Source organism: Poecilia reticulata, linkage group LG19 (assembly GCF_000633615.1).
Source record: "Poecilia reticulata strain Guanapo linkage group LG19, Guppy_female_1.0+MT, whole genome shotgun sequence".
In the NCBI taxonomy this organism is placed as follows: domain Eukaryota; kingdom Metazoa; phylum Chordata; class Actinopteri; order Cyprinodontiformes; family Poeciliidae; genus Poecilia; species Poecilia reticulata.
The window spans coordinates 5329799-5354934 of NC_024349.1; the positions used below are offsets into that span (position 1 = coordinate 5329799).

General features: G+C 39.0%; 3 protein-coding genes across 9 annotated transcripts in view; 2 read left to right on the forward strand and 1 right to left on the reverse strand.

Annotated features, from left to right (window-relative positions):
- Window positions 1-11017, forward strand: part of prr12a (proline rich 12a) — a 30692-nt gene extending 19675 nt beyond the window's left edge. Inside the window, exons 7-16 of one of the 4 annotated variants that reach the window (XM_008436612.2) lie at window positions 2348-2850; window positions 3858-3974; window positions 4104-4237; window positions 4579-5179; window positions 5213-5504; window positions 5587-5706; window positions 6868-6965; window positions 7957-8088; window positions 9475-9570; window positions 9676-11017. In XM_008436612.2, coding sequence (XP_008434834.1) covers window positions 2348-2850; window positions 3858-3974; window positions 4104-4237; window positions 4579-5179; window positions 5213-5504; window positions 5587-5706; window positions 6868-6965; window positions 7957-8088; window positions 9475-9570; window positions 9676-9810 — 2228 coding nt within the window. In that variant the 3' untranslated portion in view covers window positions 9811-11017. Of the gene's footprint in view, window positions 1-2347; window positions 2851-3857; window positions 3975-4103; window positions 4238-4578; window positions 5505-5586; window positions 5707-6867; window positions 6966-7956; window positions 8089-9474; window positions 9571-9675 lie in introns of all 4 variants that reach the window. The other 3 variants (XM_008436614.2, XM_008436613.2, XM_008436611.2) reach the window with 3 other exon arrangements.
- Window positions 11018-13016: 1999 nt separating this feature from the next.
- On the forward strand, window positions 13017-22156 carry irf3 (interferon regulatory factor 3). Of its 3 annotated transcripts, XM_008436619.2 has the most exons (12): window positions 13017-13502; window positions 14826-14866; window positions 15712-15878; window positions 16988-17159; window positions 17244-17311; window positions 18155-18215; window positions 18288-18356; window positions 18457-18711; window positions 19288-19378; window positions 20227-20513; window positions 20592-20710; window positions 20826-22156. In XM_008436619.2, exons 3-12 carry the CDS (start codon window positions 15714-15716, stop codon window positions 20937-20939), a joined length of 1401 nt encoding a protein of 466 aa, XP_008434841.1. In that variant the 5' UTR covers window positions 13017-13502; window positions 14826-14866; window positions 15712-15713; the 3' UTR covers window positions 20940-22156. The 3 variants fall into 3 exon arrangements, with proteins under 3 accessions (XP_008434841.1, XP_008434840.1, XP_008434842.1); XM_008436618.2 differs by lacking the exon at window positions 14826-14866 and having other exon boundaries at window positions 13018-13502; XM_008436620.2 differs by lacking the exon at window positions 14826-14866 and having other exon boundaries at window positions 13022-13502; window positions 18291-18356.
- Window positions 21854-25136, reverse strand: part of LOC103481248 (synembryn-A) — a 12878-nt gene continuing 9595 nt past the window's right edge. For both annotated transcript variants that reach the window (XM_008436615.2, XM_017301703.1), the window contains 5 exons: window positions 24651-24801; window positions 24476-24571; window positions 22962-23106; window positions 22618-22888; window positions 21854-22286 (listed from right to left, as the gene is read on the reverse strand). In XM_008436615.2, the coding sequence (XP_008434837.1) occupies window positions 22169-22286; window positions 22618-22888; window positions 22962-23106; window positions 24476-24571; window positions 24651-24801 (781 nt within the window). In that variant the 3' untranslated portion in view covers window positions 21854-22168. The remainder of the gene's footprint in view (window positions 22287-22617; window positions 22889-22961; window positions 23107-24475; window positions 24572-24650; window positions 24802-25136) is intronic.

Genomic DNA, 25136 nt, shown 5'->3' on the forward strand with positions numbered 1-25136 from the left:
TATTAGTGTCCACTAACTACCATCATCTAGAAGTATAATTATTAGTGTCCGCTAACTACCATCATCTAGAAGTATAAATATTTTATACTATTTTTTCCAATAGTCGATGTTTGCTATGAAAGCAGAAAGACTTCATCTGTTTTAATTGGGTTTTTTTTGTCACAAGTTATGTAGTTCTTGCAACATTCAGTGATATAATAGTGTTTCACTCATTTTACTGATATTTAAACCTAATTAATAGGTTTATTTTCAGAAAATAATAGAGATGACTGGTAATAAAATGTTCAACTCTGAACAGTTTTTGTTATTAAACTCCATTTTGTTTTATTCTTGTTCGGTGGAGTTGATTTTCATAAAATATGACAGATTATAACCCCGGACCAAACCAAAATAACTCCATCATCTCCTGCTGCTGGATGTGATTTATGCAAGTTATAAAATCACATTTCCCCACTGATGACAAAAAACACAAATTACTTTAAATCCTTACATGTTAAAAGCAACAGGTGTTTGTTGGATCACAAGAACAAAAAATCCGCTTTGTCAGAATCGTTGGGATTGCAACAGTAGATAAATGTGAAAATATTATCAATGCAATTACTTTATGTGTGATGGGCCTCATATTGAAGGCTGTTGAGTATAGGAATAAAAATCACCTCCAATGAAAACTCGACTTTTTCTTCATTCACACCTTGAAACGGTTCAAAATATCTTCAGACTGGTAAACAAAAGTCCACAATCAACGACTAGTTAGACCAGGCTGAGCCGCAACGCTGCAACGATTGTTCAGATGAATCGATTATTGAAATAATCGACGGCTAATTCAGTAATCGATTAATTGTTAACTGGAGTGTACAGACTCAAAAAAGGCAATTTGCTGAAAGAACAACATTCTCAGAGCAGTAATCAAGTCACAAAAATAAAAAAAATATATTTATATTATGCATTTAAAAAAAAGAAAATCTGTAAATATATTTTACACAGATGGCAGTTTTAGCTTCACTTTGTTCAAAATCTGTAAAGATAAAGAGAATCTCTTACTAAGCACCGTTTTCTACTCATTTATTAACCAGTTAATCCAAAAATAATCAACAGATCAGCCCTACTCTGTATTGATGTCAAGTCAAGCAGAGAAACGTGGAGTTTAAATATATTTCAAGCTGCAGACGCATCCTATGCTACAAATTATTAAGCGTGCATTAAAGGAATGGCATTGTAGGTTTATTTCGTTGTTTTAAATAATTTATTTACATATTTTAATGTATTTATAATATTGCATAAAAAGGTTTAAATGAAATGTCATTTTTTAATCCACCAGAAGAACTAAAACAGTCGTTTCAGTCCATTCAGGAGTAACGGCTGTGGAGTCTGGTTGAGTTAAACCCGACCACTGTTCGAATGGGAATCCCAGAGCGAGGCTTGAAAAGCATGAAACCTAAACTGTTAGACAAAGTGAAGACACCTGAGAGGAAGGAGAGCTGGAATATCTTCCAGAGACGGTTGTGGGTCATTTAGTCCACTTTAATCCAGCTCCAGTCCGTTTGTCTAGAAAGTCCAGTTCGTTTGCGGAGGTGTGAATGCTAATCGAACTCTGGTCCGTCTGGCTCCAAAAGCAGGACGCGAACTACAGGACAGGGCATTCTGGGTAAATCCAACGAACACGAGTGAGAAATGTCGCATTGTCTTTCACCAAAGACGAAAGACGAATCCTGCAACCTCTAACATCTGATGCTGCTTCACATTTTGTGAAGCAGGAAGTTGTGCTCAGTCTCTTCTTCAGAGGTTTGGTGTCGCTTCATATAAGAGTGATAAAATTATCGATGCACGATGTTATCGGCTGATATTAGCTGTGAAATTTAATATCGGTCAAAATAATTCATCGATTTAAAAGGTGTTTTTACAAACCAGTGATGATGACGCCTGAAGCACAAAGTCATAAGAAGCTGAGTGTTAACATTTTCTTATGACTGATGTGCTTCTTTCTCGCTTGTTGCTTGTGATCAGGTTTRGTTTAGTGAATATTTACAATGAGCTCCGTTTGATTGTTGTTGTCTTGGAGAGCAGATGCCATGAATAAATTYGACATTAAGCATAAGTTGAAAGTGTTGCATCATTTTCAGCCTCATTTTTAGCATCATTTTATAATGCAGTATTTTAATTCCACAGTAGAGAAAGCCATATAGTTTCAGTAAGTACGTGAAAAATATCTGTATTGGTTATCAGCCAAATTGGTTTTAGTATATTGGCACATAAATATCGACCACCAATCCAATATTGTGCATCTTTAAAAGGAGCAAATGTTGCAGCTTTGGTCCCCAATCGACTCTCTTCTCCTTGTTCCTTCCAGCTCCTCTTCCTGAGATTCCTCCAGAGCCAGAAACTCCTGAACAAGCGTCTGTCCCTCCATCTCCTGCTTCATCCTCCTCTCCCTCTCACTCGCCCCTTCCTCCTCTCTCTCTCCCCTCACCTCAACCTCCTCAAGAGGAGCAGCAGGCCGATTCCCTGCCTCCAAGCCCCGCCGCTCCCACGTCTCCTTCTCCGCCTCCACCTCCTGAACCAGCCGCTGTCCCTCAGCCGACCACGCCACCGCCAGCGTCTCCTCCTCCTCCTCCTGCGCTGCCTCCTCCGTCCTCGGCCCAGAAGGAGTCCCCCATGCCGTCGCCAGAGTCTCCTGCGTCCCCTGAAGAGCCCCCGGCCCCTAAGATCACGTCTCTGCACCTCGCCCAGAAGCAGGAAGATGCAGCCATTGTTGGAGAAAGCGAGGAGGATGAGAGCGAGAGCGGAGGAGARGGAATCTTCAGAGAAAGGGACGAGTTTGTGGTGCGGGTGGAGGACATCCGGACTCTCAAGGTGTGTTTGCCTAATGAGGCCGATGAGTCAGGATTACATTTTTGGTAAAATTGGGATTTTTTTCACCATGAATTTTTGGTGTCAGCCCATTTAACAAGCTGGTTTCACAGCTTCTGCTCATTTGAACTTTAAACTCTACGACGGACTATTAGAGCCACGCTAATGAAAAAAAAAATGTATTAGTATGACTAAAGTCWAAATATTACGACTTTATTCTCATACATCTTTTTCGTAATATTACAAWTATTTYCTCGTAATATTATGACTGTATTCGCKTATTATTCTCACTTCATTTTCATACATGTTTATTCTGGTAATATGAATTTATTCTCATAATGTTATGACTTTATTTCCATCYGAGTTTATCTTGCCATTTCACAAATTTATTCTCGTGTATCTATGTAATCTTTAAATATTAAGACTTTATTTTTGTATTATTTTGACTAAATTCTCATGCATGTCTATTATCACAATATGAATTTATTCTGGTAATGATATGACTTTATTCTCATCCGAGTTTGAAATGAGGGMTGCTGAGCATCTGGTGAAGTTTTATAAATAAGCAAATTCTGCATTTTTTTTTTAATTCAGCATTAAATAATCATCAGTAGCAGAACTTTAAAACAATTGTGCAAATAGACAATCGTCTATTTAGAAGAACGAACCACAGACTCATGTGATCACATCAGATCTTGACGACTATAGAAGATTTTTTTCTCATTAAAACGTAATTTTAAGAGCTTCTTTTGACAAATTTGCACTTTAATACTCTGTCAAACAACTTACAGAAGTGACTATTGCAATAATGGCCGATTTTTGAGAATATTTTCTCTAATTCATAACTTCCTTTTAAAAAAGAAAAGATAAAAAATCGATTGAATCGGATCTTGTATGAAAATATGAGTTTTTGTTTTTAGCCTGTACCGGCCAGCCGTAGCATGCAGTAGGWTGTAAATGTGCGTCTCCGTTTCTGTGACTGAACCTGTGCGTCCTGCGTTTGTGCACAGCTGGCTCTGCAGACGGGCCGCGAGCCGCCGCCCATCTGGAGGGTGCAGAAAGCTCTGCTGCAGAAGTTCAGCCCGGAGATCAAAGATGGCCAGAGGCAGTTCTGCGCCACGAGCAACGTGAGTTGTCACCTCCCAACGCCCGCTAACCGTTTCAGCTTYAACTCTGACACGCTTAAGCAAACACAACGTCTTATGTTGYTGCCTTTACAAAAAAGGAGGATAACAGAAAATATATTTCTGTTCTAGTATCTCGGCTACTTTGGGGATGCTAAGAGACGCTACCAGCGGATATATGTGAAGTTTCTGGAGAACGTTAACAAAAAGGATTATGTGAGGGTTTGCTCCCGGAGGCCGTGGCGGCGATCTGCTCCCGGACTCAGGTAACTTTCCTTCACCTTAACATTCGGTGCACAGCTAACTCTGAACTTTAGCCACGGTARAATAACGTAACATCATCAGCAAATGGAGTAAGTTACAGAATATGTTATGGAAAAAAAGTGTGACCGAGGAGAAAGCCCTGTGGTACACCACAGCCATCCTCTCAGCTGAAAAGGTTTTTCATTCTAAACTGAATTGTCCTTTTGGGATAAATAAAATATCTTGAACTTGAATCACCAGTGTATTCTCTATATTATTAGACATTAGCATTTATTACTTTTCTAATTGGCAATCATTTATTTAGTGCTAGACGTTAAGCTTCCAGTTATATTTTGTCTAACAGGCGACAGTCCCTTCCTAGAATGGCGTCTCCACCTGCCACCCAGGCACCACCACCGCCGCCGCCTCCTCCACCGAGGACAGCAGAGAAAGACGAGCGCSTGACTCCACCTGTCCATCAAGAACAAAAGGAGAAAACGTCCAAACCTGCAACCACCACAGAACATCAAGTGAAGAAGGAGGCTGCAGCCGCTGTGCCCAAAGCCAAGGAGAAGGAGAAGGAGTCTGAGAAGGAAAGAGAGAGACTGAAGCGGGTTCAGATGCAGCAGGAAAAGGCGGAGAAGCGGATACAGATGCAGCAGGAAAAGGCGGAGAAGCGGATACAGATGCAGCAGGAAAAGGCGGAGAAGAGAGCACAAATACAGCAGGAAAAGGCGGAGAAGCGGGTTCATCCGCAGCAAGAAAAGGCGGAGAAGCGGGCGCAGCCTCAACAGGAAAAGGCGGAGAAGCGGGCGCAGTCTCAACAGGAAAAGGCGGAGAAGCGGACGCAGCCTCAACAGGAAAAGGCGGAGAAGCGGGCGCAGCCTCAACAGGAAAAGGCGGAGAAGCGGACGCAGCCTCAACAGGAAAAGGCGGAGAAGCGGGCGCAGCCTCAACAGGAAAAGGCGGAGAAGCGGGCGCAGCCTCAACAGGAAAAGGCGGAGAAGCGGATACATCCACAGCAGGAGAAAGCGGAGCGGCGAATACAGCAGCAGCAGGAGAAGGTGGAGAAACGCGCCGGAGCTGCTGACCGCGGTCGGGCGAAGGAGGATAAGAAAACCTTGGAGAAGAAGGAGAAGGAGAAAGCCGAGCGACCGCCCAAGTCCAAGTCGACCAAAGTGAAGGCCGAACCTCCACCCAAGAAGAGGAAGAAGTGGCTGAACGTTCCCTCATCCGTACCTTCGTCTTCTGACTCCGACTCCTCTGACGAGGCGGCGAGCGAGAATGAAAGTGAGACATTATTACRCCCTGCGTCTTGCTCAGTCTGCTTTTCCATTTTCCAGCTGTAAACCGTTGCYGTTTCCTCTCTCAGTGCCGGTTAAGGGAGGAGTGGACAACCGGGCCATGAGGGAGATGTTCAGGAGCTACGTGGAGATGCTGGTGAGCACGGCCCTGGACCCAGACATGATCCAAGCTCTGGAAGACACAGACGGTGAGAACGCCTCCGTCTTTCTGATGCACCCATCCGCTTTCCTCACTCCCGACTCCGACACAGATACCTGAGGTTTATCAATCAGTCAAATGTAATACTATGTGTGATGCACATTTCAGCAACAAGGCATTTCAGAATGCTTTACACAGATACAGGGCCATAGAGCAGTGAACAATTGAAAGACTACATTTTGCCATTGTTGCTCAATGTCTCATTGATTATGTTTCAAAAGCAGCAACTATAACCACTCAGCGTTTCAGCTGTTTTGCAGTTTTCAGGAAGTTTGCTCAGAAAACTAGTATCGGCTGATATCAAGCYGATAGGAGAAAAACGGCTCTGATTTGACTTAAAATGTTCTGAATTACAAACTTATTTGGTAACTGCACCAGTACAGCTCACTTACATACACTGTTAGCTTCACAGACTTTGTAAAACATTTAAAAACAACTTTATTTTGTTCAGTCTGTGCAAAATAAATAATAAACTAAGAAAAATGATAGGTACTTCCTCAGACATTGTTGTTTTTTTAATTATGTTGTGTTTTAATGTACAGCACTTTGTATCAGCTATGGTTGTTTTAAAGTGCTTTATAAATAAAGTTGGTACGGTATTTAAAAAAAACAAACTCGGCCTCAAATGGTTCAGAAAGTCCAATTAAGATTTCTACATATAATGTAAATTAAATAAATAAACGTCACTCAGAGTAGAAAGCATAGAATTAGAATGAATAGATGTTATGGATCTGACTATCGGGACCAATACAGATATTAATACCGAATCTGTAGCTTCTCACCCGATCAGACTTTCCTGTCTGTGTGTAACGTACAGGCGGATTTATTTAAAGACATTAAGTTGTTTTGCCTTTAAAATAGGAAGTTGGGTCAGGTTGAATAACCGGCATCGCTGCCAAGTGTCAGCTTGCTGGGCCAGCTGAGCAAACTTTCTTCAAAGCAGAAGAGGATTAGTCGACTGTTGAGTTTGCATATTCATACCGGCCCTTTAATGAGTTCCTCAAGCTTAAATAAACAAGGTGTGACAGACTGCAAATGCAGATCCGCAGCCAGAACGAGCCGCTTTACGTTTGGCCCTTGATGTTAAAATGACTGGCAGCTGCATGAATGATGAGTAATGGAGACTTTCCTCCCCCTGATTGGCCGGCAGACGAGCTGTACCTGCCCCCGATGAGGAAGATCGACAGCATCCTGAGCGAACAGAAGAGGAGGCTGTTGAGGAAAGTCAGCATGAGTTCCCAGCACCAGGTAATCCGTCCCGCCTGGCAGCTTTCATCAGTTCAGCTTTGTCTTTATTTATTTTGTGCCTTTTCTTGATTTAAATCCTTGAAAACGCTTGAGTGTTTTCAAGGTTTGGATGTTGCTTGATTTCTGTGTAAAGTCCTTGAAATTGCATGATATTTAAACTGCAGCGTTTGGCAGCAAAGTGGAATTTAAGGTTTGATTAAAAGCCCACGTTTGGAAAATGTTATTTATATCTGAAAGCAGGTATTTAAGGATAAGATGCAGGCACATGTTTCTAACTCTGAAGTTAAAACTTCTCTTGTTTTAAATCAGTTGCTATTTCTAAACATTTTTAGATATTTTTCCAACTTTTTCAGACCAGCCAGGTTGTGTGTGAGACTTTTCAAAGCATAAAAATGTGTTATATTTTAATTAACCTTTTTCTGCTGTAGAATGTAGAATACTATCACATTATATTATTAATAAAAATGGTAAATAACATCATATAGTATTGAATTGAAACTGTTTTGTTCATTTGGATAGTTTTTTTTTCTCCAGAGTTTTGCAGAAAAAGTTTGAAAACCAAAAAATGCTTGAAAAGTTCATAAATTTTACTGTGGGAAACATTTACAGCCCCTTTTATATGCATRTRATTATTATCTACATGCATCTTATTATTATTAGTTACATCTGTACTTATCAGTAAATTTAAATCTGATTGCAACGTTTATTTGATGCAGTAATTCAAAATAAAATTTGTTTGCATCAAATTCATGTTTTTTTTTCTCTGTATCAAAGTCACTGAAACCACAATCTTTTTTTTTTTTTTTTTATCCACCTTGGATTTTTTTTAAATCCAGCTTAGAAAATACAAAATAAAAACTTTGAAAAAAGTCAAATGAATCCTTCTATTGTTTAATGTTTCAGTCTTGGTAGCTAAAAAGATCAAAATCATGAAATAAACTACAACTTTTGGCTCCTTCTAAGCAACTTTTCCCCTGTTTTTGTTTGTCAGGATGTTCTGCATGCTTACCCCCAAATGATGACGGACTCTCTGGACACTGTAGTGGTCAGGGTGCGGCTAACCGGCGACGCCTACAACCGAAAGACCCTCAATAGAGTCAAGAAAACCCTGCCTAAACCACAGGTAGCGTCACAGGACATTTATTATTTCATTACCGGACATATAAAAACATTAGATGTTGAAATTAGACATAAAATACTAATATAAAGTCTAGTTTTTGTCCAATCTTTAGCATACATTCTAGAAATGCCTTCATGCACCTGCAAATGTCAAGAAATCTATAATTGTTTTAAGTATTTGACAAATATTTGCAGTAAAGTAGAAACCGGTGTTTCTGATTTTTTTTTTTCTACTGTCAAAAATGAGAAAAAACATCAAATTAAATGAAAATAAAACTCATGATTGACGCATCTCAAGAGGAAAAGCTGTAGTGTTGTGTGTGTGTTTTTATATATAGACACTGAAACTTTGGTTTGACAGAATTAACCTTTGCACTAAATGGAGAGTAACACCTGCTGCAGGTTTGCAGAACAGCTTCACGTTTTCTCTTTGTCACCCAAAATAATTCAGGCTGACAGAGTTAAGTTACGGCAAGAAAGTGTGAAAGTGTTGAGGAGGAATTCTGGGAAATTTGGAAACTTCTAGTCGGAGTGCAGCTATCAGTTATACTATTTATTTGTAAATTTTAAGAAAAAAATTGTATTGCACTCATATCTTTTTCACCTTTCATTACCTTACACTATAAAACTTCAGTATATTTTATTGAGGTTTAATTTGTAATTGTTTAAGTGATGAGGAAAACACCTGATTATGATGTATTTTTGCTGGTTAAAATATTGTTTTTGGTTTTTTTTAATTGCCTTTTTTTGGGCAAAACTTTTCTAATGTAAAAGGCAGAAAACTAACTCTGCACATCCTCTGTGTAACACGGTGGTGGCAACATTATGGTGAGGATGGAGCATATTTCAAACAAGTTGGAGGCAACAGAGGAATGAGTATCACCATTCTAAGCTTTATCAGATGATAAATTATTGCAATAAACTATAATATTTTTGTGTCGTATAATGATAATGGCATAATAATGCAAGTATTCTCTGTCAAAAATCAATAATTTCTAAACTATGGAAGTGGAATATCTAAAAAGCAAAACAATAAATAAAATGGAGAATAAAAACCAAATGCAACCAAAAATATTATTAGGCTCAGATGATAATTAAGCATTTTTGAGCTTATTTTGATTTATCATGCAATTAATTGCTTTATTTCAAACATTCAGTCAGAGATTCCATTTTGGATCAAATCATATTACAGTGTTGGAGTGGCCTAGTCAAAGCTCATACTTAAATCCATTTGGGAATTTATAAAAGGACTCAGAAATCGTTTTAATCAGATTATCTCCAGTTTCAAAGGAAAACTATATAAAATTGTAACAAAAATCCCAATAAATCAGATTAAAGTTTGAATTTTTCTTAAATTTTCCAATAACTCCTGCTTCGTTTCTTCCTTCAGGACCTTAAGCTGTCGTCTGAGACGTACCGGATATACAGTCTCTACCACTCCCTGCATCACTACAAGTACCACACCTTCCTGCAGTGCAAGAAAGAGGTCAGTTACGCRTCCAGACTCCAATCGCTTTCTARGATTTCTGCGTTTTTGGTGTGCTGAAGGCTTTGCGTTTGGCTCAGAGCTGCCCTGTGTTTGCGTTCGCAGACCAACACCATCGAGCAGGCGGCCGAGGATCCGGGCCAAGAGGAAGTGGTGCAGCAGTGCATGGCCAACCAGAGCTGGCTGGACACCCTCTTCGGCTCCTTCATCGAGCTGCTCACTCTCAGCACCAAAGCCTGAGTCATGAGGAGACACACCGAGAGCTAAACTTTAAAAAAAAAAAAAAAAGATAAATAAATGAGAATCTGGAGGAAAAGCCCAGATGAATCCYGCTGTACAGCCCCCAGACCCTCTTCGAAAATCTCTCCAGATCCGAGCAGGAAGTTTTCCAGGCCCTCGACGGACACAAAGAGGGCCTGTTGACCCGACCTCGGACGCTGGCCTGTTTTTATTTTGTCTTGTTGTTGACCAATCACTAAAGAAATGTCTTACTTTGTGAGAGTGGGACCCTTCTGGAAGAAAGGARAGGGGGGAACCGGATCGTTGTTTAAAACAAAAAAAAGAAAAAAAAGACGGAGAGAAACCAGGAGGAGCCGGAAAACCAAGTCGACGGAGGAGAGTCACTGACGTCTTGTTAACTGTGTGTCATAAAAAGACAATAGTTCAAAGAGAAACTATTACCGCTTAGTTTTTACATAAATTATTTTTTTGAAAAGACTAACATCAGCTGTCGGCTTTTGAGAAGAGAGGAAGGCGGCGGGAGTGCTTTGTGCTTTTTGAGCAGCGCGATCGCGGATAGCGGCGTGAGAAGTGTTGGTGGGGCGGCGCTCTCTGGTCGTCATGTGCTTACGTGGACGGGCAGCACCAGTCGGCCGTGTGGTAATATATGAACGCATTTTTATTATTTATATGAGGAGGTTTTTAACTTAAAAACTCTCACACGCGCTGGTTTGCTGCCCCAAACGATTTAAATAGCTTTTTATTTTCCACAGGATCAGTATACAATCATAACCCACATATCCGAGTCGTCTTCCCCTCTATACAGAAGAACAGGCGTCGAGACAGAACTATTGTATCAAATACAGTGGGTGTAAAATTGGAAAAAAAGAGGAAAAAAAAAAAAGAATGGTAACATTTATTTGAAACTTAACATTGTTGTGCTTCAGTTCAATCATCAGTCATGCAGGTGCAAAGAAAAGAACTATCCCTTTCCCGTGTGGGAAGGAGGAGTATAAATAAGTAATATTTAAAGAGGAAATAGTCATTTCATTTTTATCATTTTGATGTCTGTGCATACTATGACTTATTTTGAAAACAATCTGATTTTCCATAAAAAAGGAAAAAAAAAAGATGTGTAAATACTGTACAGTTCTTGATGAAACTCTTTGTCCTTCTGTACATTAACTCTCCTGTATTTGAAAAACAAATAAAATCTACAAAGAACAAATGGTTCCATTTCCTTCAGCTCGTTGTGGGAATGTTTCCCACATCTCGTCACATTCCATCGTGAGCTAGAGACAGCCATCTTTAAAATATTAAAGATGGCTGCATCATGCTGTGTGATGGCTAAAGATGGAGATGAATCCTAGARGAAAACTTGTTGGAGGCTKAAAAATGACTAACWTGGGCAGAGGTTTGCATTCTGTAGGAAATTAACCCTAAACGTACCACCATGGCGACAACTGAATGGTTTAAATGAAAGGATACTTATGTGCTAGAGTGGCATAGTCAAAGTACAGACTTGAAACAAATTGAGAATATATAAAATGACTCACAGCTGCTCTMCCCATCAAATCTGACAGAACTYGAGCTGATWGCAAAGAATTTGCCAGTACTCAGGATGTTTGAAAACAAATGCACACCACACTTTTCAGATTTTTTTATTACAGAAATTGAAAAACTTCTACCTTGTGTAGATCTCTCACACAAAAAATCTTGATAGATTTAATTTAATCGTTTAGTTTTTAATGTAACAAAGTGAGGGGGGGAAATTTGAAGGGTGTGAATACATTTATAAAGCATGATATGTAAACAGTGTGCATTTTTCAGATAATCTGAACAAGTCTGAAATTTTGCAGAATAAATTTGACATTTCTTTAATGTAAAAACAGTGAATGTACAAAATAAAGGATTATAGAATCCAGTTTAAAACATTTAACAATGTTAGACTTGATCAAAGTAAGCTAACTAGATAASTATTTTACAGCTACATTTGAACGTAAAACTAATTTATACTAATTCACTCAAGATCTAAAACCGCTTATACTTGTGGGGAAGTGCTATATCTTCTCGACAAATAACTTAATTTGACAAATAAATTACTTTAATACTGTTAAATCTTCGTACTTCAAAGTGCTTAACGTTGGTACTCGGAAGTAGGCGCCAGTCTCGTGCGTGTTTGTGGGCACGTCTTGCCTTAGCCCGACGTGCTGACGTCACATCAGGAAAACGAAACAAACAGTCGGAGTTTCCCGAGAAGTCAGAAGCTCCGAAAGTCAGAAATCAGGCGGTGTCAGTTTTTAAGAAAGCCGCATCTCGGATTGGAGGACAGCTGGTCGCCGTCCCCCGCCGTGTCTCCATCTCTGAACTGGTTTTTCTCTCTTCGGGTTCCGAAAAACGACCACTGGACCGACCTGAGCCGAACGAACCGAACCTGCATCACTAAAAGGAACGAGAGGATCAATTATTCTGTTATTGTGGAGAAAGATAGAGGTAGTACACATACAATRCATTTAGAAAGACTGAATATTATTGAAAAGTTGATGCATGTCAGCAACTCTATTTGCAAAGTGAAGCAGATTTTACAGATTAAATACACAGAATGATGTTGTCAAGCATTTATTTCTGTTAATTTTGATGTTTTCCTGCTAAGAACTACTGACAACAGCATTTAACTTTCTAATATTACAGCACAGCAAGAACATTTTAATATAGAAATTAGGCTTRATGRAAAGTGTGTTTGTCACCTGCTTATGTTTTTTTTWWATTTCTGCTAAACCTCATCAGAATGCATATTATTGTGCATTTTTCACTATTTATCATTATCAGACGTGCATATTTTAAGTATTTTAATTCTATTTCAGTTTTATTTATTATCATAATTATTACACTATTACACTTTTGCTGTCTTCAGTCCGTTTCCTCTTTCTNAAATCTTGATAGATTTAATTTAATCGTTTAGTTTTTAATGTAACAAAGTGAGGGGGGGAAATTTGAAGGGTGTGAATACATTTATAAAGCATGATATGTAAACAGTGTGCATTTTTCAGATAATCTGAACAAGTCTGAAATTTTGCAGAATAAATTTGACATTTCTTTAATGTAAAAACAGTGAATGTACAAAATAAAGGATTATAGAATCCAGTTTAAAACATTTAACAATGTTAGACTTGATCAAAGTAAGCTAACTAGATAASTATTTTACAGCTACATTTGAACGTAAAACTAATTTATACTAATTCACTCAAGATCTAAAACCGCTTATACTTGTGGGGAAGTGCTATATCTTCTCGACAAATAACTTAATTTGACAAATAAATTACTTTAATACTGTTAAATCTTCGTACTTCAAAGTGCTTAACGTTGGTACTCGGAAGTAGGCGCCAGTCTCGTGCGTGTTTGTGGGCACGTCTTGCCTTAGCCCGACGTGCTGACGTCACATCAGGAAAACGAAACAAACAGTCGGAGTTTCCCGAGAAGTCAGAAGCTCCGAAAGTCAGAAATCAGGCGGTGTCAGTTTTTAAGAAAGCCGCATCTCGGATTGGAGGACAGCTGGTCGCCGTCCCCCGCCGTGTCTCCATCTCTGAACTGGTTTTTCTCTCTTCGGGTTCCGAAAAACGACCACTGGACCGACCTGAGCCGAACGAACCGAACCTGCATCACTAAAAGGAACGAGAGGATCAATTATTCTGTTATTGTGGAGAAAGATAGAGGTAGTACACATACAATRCATTTAGAAAGACTGAATATTATTGAAAAGTTGATGCATGTCAGCAACTCTATTTGCAAAGTGAAGCAGATTTTACAGATTAAATACACAGAATGATGTTGTCAAGCATTTATTTCTGTTAATTTTGATGTTTTCCTGCTAAGAACTACTGACAACAGCATTTAACTTTCTAATATTACAGCACAGCAAGAACATTTTAATATAGAAATTAGGCTTRATGRAAAGTGTGTTTGTCACCTGCTTATGTTTTTTTTWWATTTCTGCTAAACCTCATCAGAATGCATATTATTGTGCATTTTTCACTATTTATCATTATCAGACGTGCATATTTTAAGTATTTTAATTCTATTTCAGTTTTATTTATTATCATAATTATTACACTATTACACTTTTGCTGTCTTCAGTCCGTTTCCTCTTTCTYAGTTGTAATATTTAYCAAATTTCTCAACTCCTTGTTGTTTTTTCATGAAATTTCTGATATTTTAGAGGAAGTGGGGAGAAAAGCAGCTACATGGATTCACTTTCAAGACTTTATTTAAAGAAGGATTTAATATAACATCTTAATTTGTAACTTATTATAACCTTTATCTAACCAAGGACACGTGCAGCACTAACCTGTTTTATGAAATAAATGCTTGCATGATTTTTAATATGTTAAAGTCACAATTTTCCATATATTTAGTATTGTACAAGCATGTACAGTTCTGGAAAATATTAAGAGACCAATTAAAATAATCAGTTCTCTGATTTTACTGTTTATGTTTGAGTAAAAATGAATGTTGTTCTTTTATTCTATGAACTACTGACATGTCTCTGAAATGCCCCCCCMAAAAATTTGCACTTCTCTTTGTTTTGCTGTGTTTTAATGTTAGTTTCTGTTTTCTGTTATTCTTGTAAAACGCAATCGAGATCTTGAAGTTTGTTAACAGAAATGAAACAGAAACTGTCATTTTTTGTGTCAAACAAAACACTCAACATCAAATGTCTGTACCTGAGTTTTCTCTTACCTGTTGTTTTTTTTCCTGACAATGAGAAAATATCAACAAATCCAARTAATTTCCACAAAAACTCAAGACAATCTGCAAAAAGACAATCACATTTGACAATTTTATATGTAAATGTACCTTTTTTAAAATGTTTATTTAGTAAAATTTGCTATTTAAATATCAGACAGGGATCCGTTTCCYTCTGATATTTTATAAAATAGGAAGTACAAGACGTCATGCTTTCAAATAAGAAAGATGCTTATCGATGAGGAAAATTCAGAAATTGGCAACAAAAAGAAAGATTTGCCTCTTTGCCCCAGGGACAGTGAGGAAGAGGAGGAGGATGAAGATGGTTATTGAGGTAAATAAATCTCATGAACTACTAACCAACTTTCAGACTTTGAACGCATCTCTACGCGAGTTGCCATGGATGTGTTTCTTCCTGTCATTCGATTACAAACTTATACTAATGCGCTAATAGCTAATGTAGCTGATTTTAGCGCTTTAGCACTTTTACTAACTTTGAAAACACTTAGCACACATACCTACCTCTAAGTGAATTTCCCAGGTAGATTCTGGGAAATTCTGGTAAGTATACATTCGTATACATGCTCTTATTTTGAAGAGGATGAAGACTGTTTATACGGCAGTATAAACTATTTCCTCTCCTTGTGTTCGCTCTTTTTGCCCCAATAAATTTAATAACTTTAAAGCAAGAAACATACAGGGGCAACATAAAACACAGAGACAGAAGGCCTTTATATGTATGTAAATTAGCATGTAAATTAGCATTTCATAATGAAATTGGTGCTCAAGGGTTGTAGTCTTTAAAAGAGAGATATAATTTAAATTGAAGTTAACACTTTAGCATTTACTTCCACTAACCTCTGTGTTGGTGTAGCACTGTATCGTTAGCAGAACTAATGTTTATAATTAGTGTTTTAGGAATAGCACAACTAGCTTTGTAGTTAGCAGAGCCCACCACTGGTTGACGGTTAAGATCTGCTCTTATTGAGGGTGTGTTTAGGACCAGAATAGGTCAGGGATCACTTTAACATTCGATAAATTCCCTATAATCTGTGTGCGATTCACACAAGAAAAAATCTGGATGACTGTGGAAGAAGATATGTGTTTTCTAAAAGTTTGATTTCAGATTCTGGAAAGCTGCCTGGTGTTTATCAGCATCTGTTTCTTTTGGTTTTACAGAAATGGCTCACTCAAAACCACTGCTGATCCCATGGCTCAAGTCCAGCATCGACAGTCAGAGGTATCCAGGCGTCCATTGGACCAACCCTGAGCAAACYGAGTTCTGCATCCCATGGAAGCACGCGCTGAGGCAGGACTCCTCCAATGAGGATGTTCTCATCTTTAAAGTAATAAAAAACAAGTTTTCTCCTTCTACCGACTGTACAACCTTTACCAGTGCAAGCAGGGTTCTTCAGAAGTCACCTAATCAGAAAATAGAGAGTAATTGTGTGTAATTAATATATAAAACAGCTTTTTTTGTATACCGTCTCCACTGTAAAGCACAGTAGTGGCTGCGTGATGCTRTGGGGATGATTTTCTTTATCAAAAATCCTGTTGGCGGCTATAAAACACTCCAACAAATTCATAAAAGGAGACATAAAATAATACATTTCTGTAAGAAATTCACAGATTCGGTGAGTAAAAATGTGTTTATTAAATGTTATTAAATGTTATCCATTTTATGCAAAATATCAATTAATTAATGGCAGTGGCATTATTAGGCCATCACAGTTGTATTTAAACTTAATTTTAAAATACAAACATGGAATAGAGAATCCAAAATAAGTTAAAAGACTAATGTTAGCCTAAATGCTACTATTATTATGTAGGTTTATAAACATAATAATGGTTGCACTGAACTGAGTTAATGTTAATTATATATATATATATAGTAGTTCAGACATTTACGAAAGATAACCTGAGATTTTAAGTAACAAAATAGATTAAATGCTGATGTTAGCTTAAATACTATCATGTGTCATTTTGGCAAATAAATTCAATCATATTGAGTAACATTAACTTAATCTATTCAAGGAGTTATTTAATTAAATGCAAAGTAAACACTAAGACATATTTTATATAGTACTAAACCTAATTTATTGTAAAACACAAGTCAAAATTAGCTAGAAGGCTAAAGTTAGCTTCATGCTGTCATGATTATGTAGGCTTACAGGCCTGGTAGTATTGAACTGATTTAATGTTAGCCATCATTAACTCAGTCCATGCATTATGTTAACTTTAGCTTTTAAGTAAAAAATTAGCTCAAATGCTATCATTAGCATGTTGTTTTACACTAACAAGCTGAGTAACATTAACTTTATTTATTCAGTGAGTTATTTTTATAGATATAGTCCTTTYKCTTACCTTCCATCTGAAACCCAACTCTGCTACAATGGAGAAAAATGACAAGATGTAAAAATATCTRCATCAGTGGACTGTGTTGCTCCCCCTGCAGGCCTGGGCGGAGGTGAGCGGGAACGGCCGGGCTCAGGGAGACGCCTCCGTCTGGAAGAGGAACTTCCGCAGCGCCCTGAGAGCGAAGGGCTTCAAAATGGTGTCCGACAACAAGAACGATGCCGCCAACCCACATAAGGTCTACCGCTGGCCGGAGGAGTCGGCGTCAGGAGGTGAGGGGTCAAGACCCAAATGTTCCTGATGATTATAAAACTWAGAACTGTAACATTCTGTTTACTTTTCTTTACCATCAAAAGCCCGATCTTCCTCTGGATCCCAGGAGCAAGAAGACGCCAATGTTCTGAACGGCTACAATCCGCAGGGGGTACGCTGTGTGTGTGTGTGTGTGTGTGTGTGTGTGTGTGTGTGTGTGTGTGTGTGTGTGTGTGTGTGTGTGTGTGTGTGTGTGTGTTTTCCACCCCAACTTTATTTATGGACTTTGAATTTTAACTCGCAAAGACATAAGAGACCACAACATGGAAAGAAAAGTAAAATAATCATGACTATATTAAAATACGGATTTCTTGTAAATCATGTTGTTTTTTGTAATAGTTAAAGTTATAAGACTACATAAACCGATAATGAATAAAATAAATACACAATCAGACATAAAACTAATTTCATTAATTTTATTTTATTCGCTCAATAATAAATATGTACAGTTCATCTAACAACTAAAAGAAATCATGAATGAAAAGAAGCCGAAAGAAGCATAAACTCCATTCATATAAAAAATTAAATCAGCTTTGAGATCAAATATGTTCCAAATATGCAAAAATTACACAACCAAACATCAGYTCATTTAGTTCCACATCGTCATAATTTTCTAATTTCTTCTACATGCAGAAAGAGATTTATATTTTATCTCACCGTCACAATAATCCCTTTAACTGAAATGTCTTTTCTGAATTTGAAAATTTCAGTTTCTTTTATTTCTCTTTCTCCACATCTGTTTTGAATTTTGTTTGCCAAAATTCTCTTTGTACATACATTTTAAATTATTGAATGCAAGACCTTAAATAATTAAGCGAACATTTATATTTGGATTTTAAATGTTCGATTACCGTCTCAGATTTCTGTTCATATCCTCGTTTTTCGTGATGCATGAATTAATGATTAGTTGCTGCAAAATGACTGAATTTATTGAGATTATTTCTGTGATTTTTAGAGTGGGGTTGTGCCATTCTTTGCTGGACCTATTTATAACCCAGAGGACATTCTGATCGCAGGTAAACAAGGAGCTTTTATTCTGATTCACCCATCACTGTCTGGTTTTGTTATAGCACATTAATCTCCGTCAGCAGAAAGCCCAGGCAGCCAGGATATCCTCCAGGAGTGTCTGAGAGGACTGAACATCAGCCCTGGAGCAGGTAGTCTCCTCATCTCTGCAGCAGAAAACAAACCAGCGGTACTTTCCCCCTCAAAAAAAAAAAAAAAACACTTTCCCATTTTCTCCCAACTTTTCCACAGAGGGCACCACAGGCTTTCAGCCTCCTACTGAGCAACAGCAGCTGCAGAATCAGCTCGTGATTGGTGCGCACCCGTTGCCCGGGCAACAGCAGGATCCAGTGATGTTTGAGGGTGCAGCCCGTGAAACTGGGTTGCCAGAGCAACCGGCACGTCCAGCGGGGGGGGGAGCGGCGGAGGGGGCGGGCTACGGCGACGTGCAGCAGGCAGCGCAGTTCCTAGAAACGGTGAACCAGACCAGAGATGGAGATCATTTCAGTGAGTCACTCACTCTCACAGGAAATATTCCTGAAAAAAAAACCCGACACGAAGCAAGAAAAACGACCAGAAGTTTACATACATGCACATCATGGAKGTTTATGGGGAAATTCAGCTTCCTGATTCTGATAACAGAGTTTGTACAGGTGCCAGAAATCCTTAGAAATGGTTTAATTTCAGTTAAAGTGCTTGATTCTGTGCAAACTTTTTAATATTCAAACTGCACAGATTTGTAATAAAGTGCAACCTCTCTCTCTCTCTCTCTCTCTCTCTCTCTCTCTTTCTCTCTTTCTCTCTCTCTCTCCATATATATTAATTAATTTTACATCAGAGTATAAGATACATTAGTGGAAAAACACAAAACAAATGGAACAAAAAAAAGGAAAGTATTGTGTATAACAAGGAAAGAAACATTTTAGTAACTGGTTTTATATACTAACATCATAACTGAGATAATCCTAAGAATGTTTGGTTATTTATTTGGGTTTAGACACAAAACAGTCAGAATTCTAATTGACTAATTCAGTTGTTTATTTTTTATTTTTTGCTGTAATTCTTCTCTCTGTTTGTTTCCAGAGACTCATTTCAGGGTGGCTGTGTTCTACAGAGGGGTGAAGGTTTCCGAGCAGGAGGTTCCCAACGAAGCTGGACTGCGCTTAGTCTACAGGTAGCAAGAGGGAAACGATGTTTCGGTTATTCAGTGTTCCAACACGAATCGGGAAGAAATGCAGGAAAATTTCAGCCAAACCTCCACGCTCCTTTACGTTCGCTCAGAAATAATCCTTCATTTATAAAAGTCAGAATTCTGACTTTTTCTCGGAATTCTGACTTTTTCTCAGAATTCTGACTTTTTCTTGGAATTTTGAATTTTTCTCAGAATTCTGACGTTTTCTCAGAATTCTGACTTTTTCTCAGAATTCTGACTTTTTCTTGGAATTTTGAATTTTTCTCAGAATTCTGACGTTTTCTCAGAATTCTGACTTTTTCTCAGAATTCTGACTTTTTCTCGGAATTTTGAATTTTTTTCAGAATTCTGACATTTAATCTCAAAAGATCAAAGGTCATCAGGCACTGCCCGTCACCTAGCAACCGAAGTGGAGCGCCATTGCGTTTGGTCACCTAGTTTTATCACTGTGTTCTTTTAAAATGGCTGCTGGAAAAGACGCGTATTTTGTTGTTGACTTAGCATCCAGAAACCACTTGCTGATTGTGCAGGAGGCTCTACTAAAGCTTTTCAAAGATGTACGGTCGTATCATTGGCTCATCGGATTGCAGCTATTTTCACTTGTGAGTGTAAACGTTGACTTCAGGCCAGCAGCAACTTATTTGGATTTAAAGTGACAAGACGCTTTAAAACAACTCAGAATAGGCAGAACTGAGCAGACTGAAATCTCATCATCTAAGAATGATTTTGCATCGCCCACAGATCTATGCTAACCTGTTCTCAGAAGCGCTACAGGTCACCTTTGAGGCTCTTCACCCCWCTCTTCTTCTTCCRTCTCCTCGTCACGTCAGGCCAGATCTAAACGATGCGGTTTTGGATCATGAGACGGGCCTCAGCATCGTCTCTCTGCCGCGCCCGGTTGGCATCCTGGATCAAACCCAAGCCTCTCTGACCCAAAGGATCCTGGACAACCTGGGCAGCCTGGACGTGGGCATGTCGCAGCACGTGATCTACGGCCAGCGGCGCGGCGAGGTCAAAGCCTACTGGAGCTTCTCCAAGTTTGACAGCAGCAGGCAGCCGAGCGAGATTTCTAAGCTGAATCCTGAACCTCTTTACCAGGTGAAGGATTTCATCCGAGGTGCGTACGGAAACATCTGCCTTTAAGGGAGCCTGTGTGTGACTAGACCTGCAGCACGTTACCTGTTATTTCCTGTAGGATTAATGGACTTTTTTGATGGGAAGGAATCCCCACCGTCCTCCATGTTCTTCTGTCTCGGGGAAAAGTGGCCTGACCCGGAAAACAGGCCTTGGGAGAGAAAACTCATCATGGTGGAGGTGAAGGAAGGCTTTCATTTTAAATGACTGAATGGAAAACAGAGAAAACTGRACRAAAATCCTTCCAGCTGTCATGATTGTGTGAGTTTGACTCGTCTCCTTTCTTCTCTCTCAGGTGGTTCCCACTTCAATGGAGCTTCTGAAGAACGCGGCTGTTGAGTGTGGCGCCTCCTCCCTGCGGTCTGTGGAACTGCAGATGTCACTCGAGGAAATGATGGATCTTTACTGATGAGTTTTATTTCCCYYTTTCAGTGTGAGAACATCTCAGTTTATTATGTTTTTATTCGACACCAAGCAGATCCTGCAGATATAATCACCACATTGTCGCTGCATTAGYTGGGACTGAACAAAGTAATGCACAAGACTTCAAATATGTTTGTTTTTCTCCTTTATCTTTGGATTTCGATACACAAAATGCATAATTTATAAGACTTACTTGAGTTCCTTCAAAGATATTGTATTTTTTAAATAATTTCTTGCAATGAAAACATCCACCACAGATTCTAATTCWCTCACAGGTGATTATATTGTCCTGATTATGATCTTATTTACTGCAGAAAATAAGATCTGTTTCCATCTGAGTTTAGTCTTCATTTGTTCCTGTTTCTTGTTTTAATTTTTTAAACTACKGATTAACTGTTTTCCTTTTTCTTGTAGTCATTTCCTGTCTCACATCTGCATTTTTTAAATGCCATGTTCTTCTGTTTTTCCCATTTTGAATTGTCATATGATGTTTCAACATGACGGAAACAGGATGTCATGAATGACTAATAAAAAATTCACAGATTGTCTTTTCAACCCAGAAGAACGGATTAGAAAACGTTTCATTACTGTCCATTTGAATTAACTGAAAGTTAACTAAATTAGGCCACTAGGGGGCGRCATATTTCTAATATTAGCTTTSTGTGCTGAATATGCATCAACAGGCAACAGTGGTACATTTRAAGATTGTTCTTTTATTTCAATGTGGGATTGTGCTGCTGCAGAAAAAGTGAATTTGTCTCAATGTGTTTACAAAACATGCTGCAGTTTTATATACATCTGTGCTCCAGGATGTCTTGTTACATTAAATAATTGCTGCAAACTGTTAACTTCATCTCATGTTTGTAATCTTGGCTGATCAAGAAACACTGGATAACGTCAGAAAGGGCCATCTTTTTAATACACAGAGAACAAACTGSAATAACACACTGATGTCATAATCACAACGAAACTGATTTCTTCTCAGGAACTACAACACAAATAAGAAGTGAAATCTGAAGTCAGACCAATGTGAAAGCTGCTCTACATCTTTGTTTCTTTAAATCCTTTTCATCCATCCGTCACTGACAAACAATTTCATCTTTTGTCCTCTTTGTTGTTCCAATCAGAGCATCCCATTCCTGTACCGACCAAACTGGAGAAATGAAATGTTTACAAAACCAGATCAATAAAGTGGATTCATGAGGTTGTCGTGTTTCAGTCGTCTTTGTCTGATTCGGCCTCGTTTTCCGACTCGGACTTTGCTTCCTCCAGACCCGCCATCGGGACCAGCTTCCCCTCTTCATCCACTCCCATCGGCTGGATGATGTTTTCTCTGGGAACAGCAGATCAACACGCGGATAAATCATTTGGAGAAAATGGCTTTGTTTTCTTTCAGGAGATAAAAAAGCTTTACAGCCCAAAGAGCTTGTGATAAATTACATTTGCCATTTACCAAAAAATACCATATAAATGTGTTTCTTTTATTGTGAAAAAAAGAAGCAGGATTTTATTTCTAGTTTTAGATTGAATAGAATAAATATGTTTTCTTGAGCGATACATTTACCATTTAAGGAAAATAAAGAGATAATTTGCAACCCAGCGACAGAAACGTGACTGAGGATGTAGCAGTTCCGTCGTTCTGACGCTAAAGTTGTTTCTCCTACTTGGACAGCTTGTTGAAGAGCATGATGAGCCTCTTGGCCTCCTCCTCTTTCTCCTCCTCCGTCATGCCCTCCATCGGGTTCGACTGCTCCGCCTCCACCCGCCCTGTCACCGGGTTGATGCGGTCCTTCATCTGCCGGTACTCCTCGGTGTCCGAGTCCGAGTCGCTGGAGTACTGGGCGTCGGAGACGGCTCTCTGGCCGCCCAGCAGSCCCCTGGTGGCCAGCAGCCCTGCCGCGTTGCCGTAGCCGGTGTACTTCACAAAACGCCGCACTGGAAACCAAAGAGGAGCTGCAGACTCCCTAAAAACTGTATTTATTTTTTCGGATCCAAACGAAGGTTTTACCGTTCTCCTTGCAGAGGACAAACAGGAGGTCGGCGGCGCAGTGTTTGAGGTCGGTGTCCAGGTGAGTCATAAGACGAACCAGGCGACTCTTCACAGTGTCTCCTTCCTCCGGTCTGTGCGACACGTCCCTCAGAGGAGGAAGGATCTGACGACAGGAAAACACAGAAAGGTTCAAATACAGACACGGGACCAATGGATCTCAACTTCAGAGTGGAAACAAAAGGCTTTACAAAGCAAAGTATTGGCAAAGACAGATGGGAGAGGAAGTCAGGACCATGAAACTCGTTTTTCCAGTTTTTCCTCAATCAAAGATGGTGAAAGAAAAACACACAAAACCATCATATCTATCATTATAAAGCAAACAGTACAAAGGAGTAAGTTTTTTTTTTTCTTTACAAAAGTCCTAACTTGCACTTTTACATGTTTTCTTCATCCATCCATCCATTTTCTAACACCCTTGTCCCTCAGTGGGGTCAGTGGGGTTGCTGCTGCCTATCTCCAGCTAATGTACCGGGCGAGAGGCGGGGTCACCTGGACAGGTCGCCAGTCTGTCACAGGACAACACAGAGACACACAACCATGCACACACACACTCACACCTAGGGGCAATTTGGAGAGGCCAATTAACCTRACAGTCATGTTTTTGGAATGTGGGAGGAAACCGGAGTACCTGGAGAAAACCCACCATGCACAGGGAGAACATGGAGACTCCATGCAGGGAGACCGGGGCCAGGAATCGAACCCAGAACCTTCTTGCTGCAAGGCAACAGCTCTACCAACTGCGCCACTGTGCAGCCCTCGTGTTTTCCTCATAATCCATTATAATTATTTTTAGTTGTTTTATTTATTTATATTGGCTATTTAAAATATTTTCCAGTTCCATTATTAACTGTTCTTTAGAAACTAAAGTTTTTCTGATCTTTTGGAGGGTCTACTTGCATTAATATGCCATTATTATTATTATTATTATTATTATTATTATTATTATTATTATTATTATTATTATTATGTCTCAAAATGACAATATTATTGTTTATCTCAATTTCTGCACTGCAAAAACTCAAAATCTTACCAAATAATTTTAGTTTAGTTTCTGGTGCAAATATCTTAGTACATCTGAATTAAGACAAAACTAACTTAAAAGTAATTTTTTAGTCAGATGTAGAGGCTTGTTTTAAGTAAATAATTCCTTAATATTAATGCAAAAGTTCTGGTTTCAGTAGCAGATTATTTAACTAATAACAAGACATTTTTTCCCATGTTAAGTAAATTTCTCTGCCAATAGAACAAGTAATTTTTCATTATTATTAAGGAATTATTTACTCAAAACAAACATATATTGCTAGGAAGTAACTTCTAAGTAAGTTTCTCTTATTCCAAATGTGCTAAGATATTTGCACTAAAAACTAAACCAAAATTACTTGGTAAGATTTTGTGCTTTTGCAGCGTGGGGCAATTAATCACTGCGTATACAATTAGCATGTTAGTGTGAGACGATTTTCACGTGAAGTTACATGTTTCCTGATGTACAGGCGTGTTTCTCTGTGCGCCCTGCAGCTCTCTGTCAGCAGGTTCAGGATCGGCGTCAGTTTCTCTTTGACTCGATCTCCCTGAGAAGAACAGAGACGATCGACTGCATGTTCACATGAAAGAAGACAAACTTTCAAACGCGAACGCTTCCTCCCTCACCGCCTCCAGGCGCCTCTCCATGAAGGTCAGCAGCGTGTGGACGCAGTCCATGTTGACCCCCAGGCTCTGCTTGGATTCGGGCTCCAGCGGCACCGAGAGCAGCACGTTGAGGCACTGCAGAGGAAGCGCCGTCAGCAGGTTCACCGTGTGACTGCGTTGACAGAGTGAAGCACAAGGCTTAGTAAACCAGGAGTTTCTTTCTGTTGATCCGTTTCTGAATAAACTGACAGAAAAGTGAGATTCAGCTCTCAAAGTCGGCCTTTAAAAACCTTCACGACATTTGAACTTTGGCTGATTTTGTCAAGTTATAGTAAAACAAAAACAATGCAAAGTGAAGCAATATATAAAGTGGAGGAAAAATGATGACATGGCTTTCCATGTCTCTAATTCAGTGTTTTTCAACCACTGTTCCGCGGCACACTAGTGTGCCGTGAGTGATCGTCAGGTGTGCCGTGGAAATTATTCAATTTCACCTAAGGTACCGTA